This window comes from Citrus sinensis, chromosome 1, assembly GCF_022201045.2.
Source record: "Citrus sinensis cultivar Valencia sweet orange chromosome 1, DVS_A1.0, whole genome shotgun sequence".
NCBI classification, from domain to species: Eukaryota; Viridiplantae; Streptophyta; class Magnoliopsida; order Sapindales; family Rutaceae; genus Citrus; species Citrus sinensis.
In genome coordinates, this window is record NC_068556.1 from 4,286,256 (window position 1) to 4,289,548 (window position 3,293).

General features: G+C 33.7%; 1 protein-coding gene across 1 annotated transcript; it reads left to right on the forward strand.

Annotated features, from left to right (window-relative positions):
* The first annotated feature begins 564 nt into the window (after positions 1-564).
* Positions 565-2,210, forward strand: LOC102617957 (auxin-responsive protein IAA29). The gene is made up of 4 exons (XM_006475831.4): positions 565-1,115; positions 1,214-1,494; positions 1,631-1,712; positions 1,858-2,210. Exons 1-4 carry the CDS (start codon positions 751-753, stop codon positions 1,907-1,909), a joined length of 780 nt encoding a protein of 259 aa, XP_006475894.1. The 5' UTR covers positions 565-750; the 3' UTR covers positions 1,910-2,210.
* The last annotated feature ends 1,083 nt before the right edge of the window (positions 2,211-3,293 follow it).

Consider the following 3,293-nt stretch of genomic DNA (forward strand, 5'->3'; position numbering starts at 1 on the left):
TTTAATCCGTAATTTTTTTTTATATTTTTTAAGAGATCTTATCAACTCAAGAACAAACTAATACTTATATAAATTAGTTTCAACTTGTATATAATTTAATAAAATTAAAAGTAGTCAATATTTGTTATTCTCGCGCTAATTCTAAGAATTAATTCAATTCAATTATAATTTCGAAACATCACATAATTGCATGAATTTCAACTCAGACCTATCCATGTAATAATAACGGAAAAAAAAAAGAAGAGAAAATGGAAGACCAAGGTATTTTATATTTAAAAAGTGAGCACATGAATGTTTATTGGAAATTTGGCTGGGCTAAAACCTAAAATCCGTGAAGCTCTTGCTTTGGTGCGCGTGGGCACCAACCACATGTAAAACTGACAGTGGGTGTTTGGGATCAGAAAACAATGGCAAGAGGGAAGGAAACAAGGCGGGCAACGGGGTCGGCTAAAAGGGGGACATCGAGACGGACCCACTTTAGCAATATGTTACCTGTTGCCTGCACCTTGTCTGCTTACCCGCCCACCTCGCCTTCCTCTTTTTCCACTCCGTGTCCATTGTGTTCATCTCCTCTCTCGTTCAATTAACTAATTAAAACTCGCCCACACGTTGCACATATATAGCATTCATCATTCATCATCCATCATCTTACTTATTTTAACAAGTAACCCCCAGATCACTTATACCCCAAAACTCTCGCTCTCACCTCAAAGACGTATCTTTGTTTGTTGTTTGTTGGATTTTATAGACATGATTCACATGATGATGGAGCTTCAATTGGGTCTCGCTCTTCCAAGCATTGCTACTACTCATCATGTCAGAGGCTTCGAATTCGACCTCAATAACAGCTACGTGTACGAGCCCAAGGACTCGGACCCATCTTCATGGAACATCAACAGTTACTTTGGCTCCTCAGCTTCTGTGCCTGGCAAATGCAGTACTACTAATAGTAGTAACGGCAACAAGAAACGCAGCTGCGATGATGCCTTCGACTATGAGCAAGTCAGAGCGGTGCCTCCTCGAACCCTGCCTCTTTTCAACTGGAACAGCAGGTATCCTGATGATGAAGATGATCCCAGAGACCTCGACAACAACTCTTCCTTCGGCAGTAACAAGTACTTGCTACTCACTCTCTCTAAAATTTTCTTATTTATGTCATGTCTAGCTACTTCTGGGAAATTGATGGTTTTGAGTTATTTGATTAATTTCTCAGGACGGTTGATGATGAAGATGGTGTACATGTGGTTGGGTGGCCGCCTATTAAGAACTGGAGGAAGAAGCTTTGTCACCAACAACATCATATTCCTGGCGGCCGAGTCAAGAACAATCAGGCGGTGGTGGCAAACAATGGCTCTGCTTGTGGCGGGAGGCAGTCGAATTCCATGTACGTGAAGGTGAAAATGGAGGGCGTAGCCATTGCCAGGAAAATTGACTTGACCCTTTACGATTCTTTTGAGACGCTCACAAACACCTTGATCGGCATGTTTGGCCTATGTAAGCCATTGTTATAGCTCTGCCTCCCTCTGATTACGCTTCTTCTATGATACTTTTTTGTAGTAATTAATTTGTTGTGAAACAATGAATTAACAAGTTCGTGTAATTTTGTGTGCTGTCTGTTTGGTAACAACAGGGCTCGAAGATTCCTACGATTATCAACTCACATATCAAGATAGAGAAGGAGATTGGCTTATTGCTAAAGATGTCCCCTGGAGGTGTGTTTGATTAAAAAATTCAAACATTTGCATGTTTGAATATGAAATATGAAGATAGATGAGCCATTTTCATTTTTTTTTCCCAAAAATTAATTGCAGTTTCGAACAAGAATATTCATGGACTCTTGTTATGTTGGCATTGCAGAACTTTCATTCAAACAGTGCAACGCCTCAATTTGTCCAGGAGCGGCGGTTGATTCATTAATTGATGATCATTAATTACATGGAAAATGCGCTGCCACCTATCAGCATACTTAATTTGAATCCTTGATAGTCCACCCCATCCTTCTGGTTTTTTTTTTTTTTTAATCGGTTTAGTCTTGGATGACTGTATGTAATGTGTAGTAGCAACTCTGCAAGTATTAATTAGCTCTGTAACATTTGAATTATCTTTCACCTTGATGTAGAAAGCATGACTCAAACTTATTATATTATAATTTGCTTTTGTCCTTTGATATTATAATAATAATAATAATTATTATTATTATTCTATTATCACTTCAGGTTTTCAATCTGTTTCATGGGTGAAACTTGCTATGTGGATATGTATGACACTTTCTGAGTTACTGAAAAGCGCAGCAAGGTTTCAGTTTCAGAAATGCTGACTTTGGTCGATTTTTTTTTTTTTTCCCTTTAATCTCAAATCTAAATGAGTTTGAATATTATTGAAGTCTGAATGGTCTGAATGAATTTATTAAAATAATTTTTTTTTTAAATCTCTTGACGTCTAAGCGATAAGTTATTTGTCTTTGTAAACTCAAAACATCTTAAGTCTAATAATTTTACACCTAAGACCTTGAAAGTGTTATATATTCTTGAAGTTTAAATAGGTGTATATTTATAGTGTTATCTAGTACAACAATTTTATATGTTATAAATATTTATAAGGCAAACATTTAATATATAATTTATAAAAATAATTTTGGTTATTTTTTTACAATTTAATATAACATTTATACAAAAAAAGAGATGATATCTAATAATAAAAGAATTTATTTAAAATTCAAACTGAATGTATGTTAAGTATTTAATATCAAGTAAAATTTGAGGTCAAGGAAATTTATAATAGACATCTATTAGGTAGGTGGGGAATAAATACATTTAATAAGGGTATCTAGGAGGGAAAAATGATTCTCCATCACACATTTTATCATTCAAATAAAAAAAAAAGGAATTTTTTTTTTCCATATAGATACAAATGTCTTACACTAAGAATTCAAATACAAGAACAAACAAGATAAAATATCAAAGGGTGGGGTTATTTGTACTCTAAAAATTACTTTGAACACTCTATTACTTTGTATACTCATATACTAATTTAAAAAATTAAATTTTACTTTGTACACTCTTTAAAATTCTAAAAAAATCCTTATTCAAACTATTTAAATTGTTTAACATTATTACTTAAAAATATCAGCAAAATTACTCGCTACACCTAATTTTAGAAGGTCTAATATATATTTATAACAATATATTCAAGTCAAGTTGTAATCGAATTTTTTAAGGCTATTTTAGTTGTTAATTATTTATTTATTTATGTTCAATAATTGGATATTGGGAAGGACCTTGATGAGAAGGATT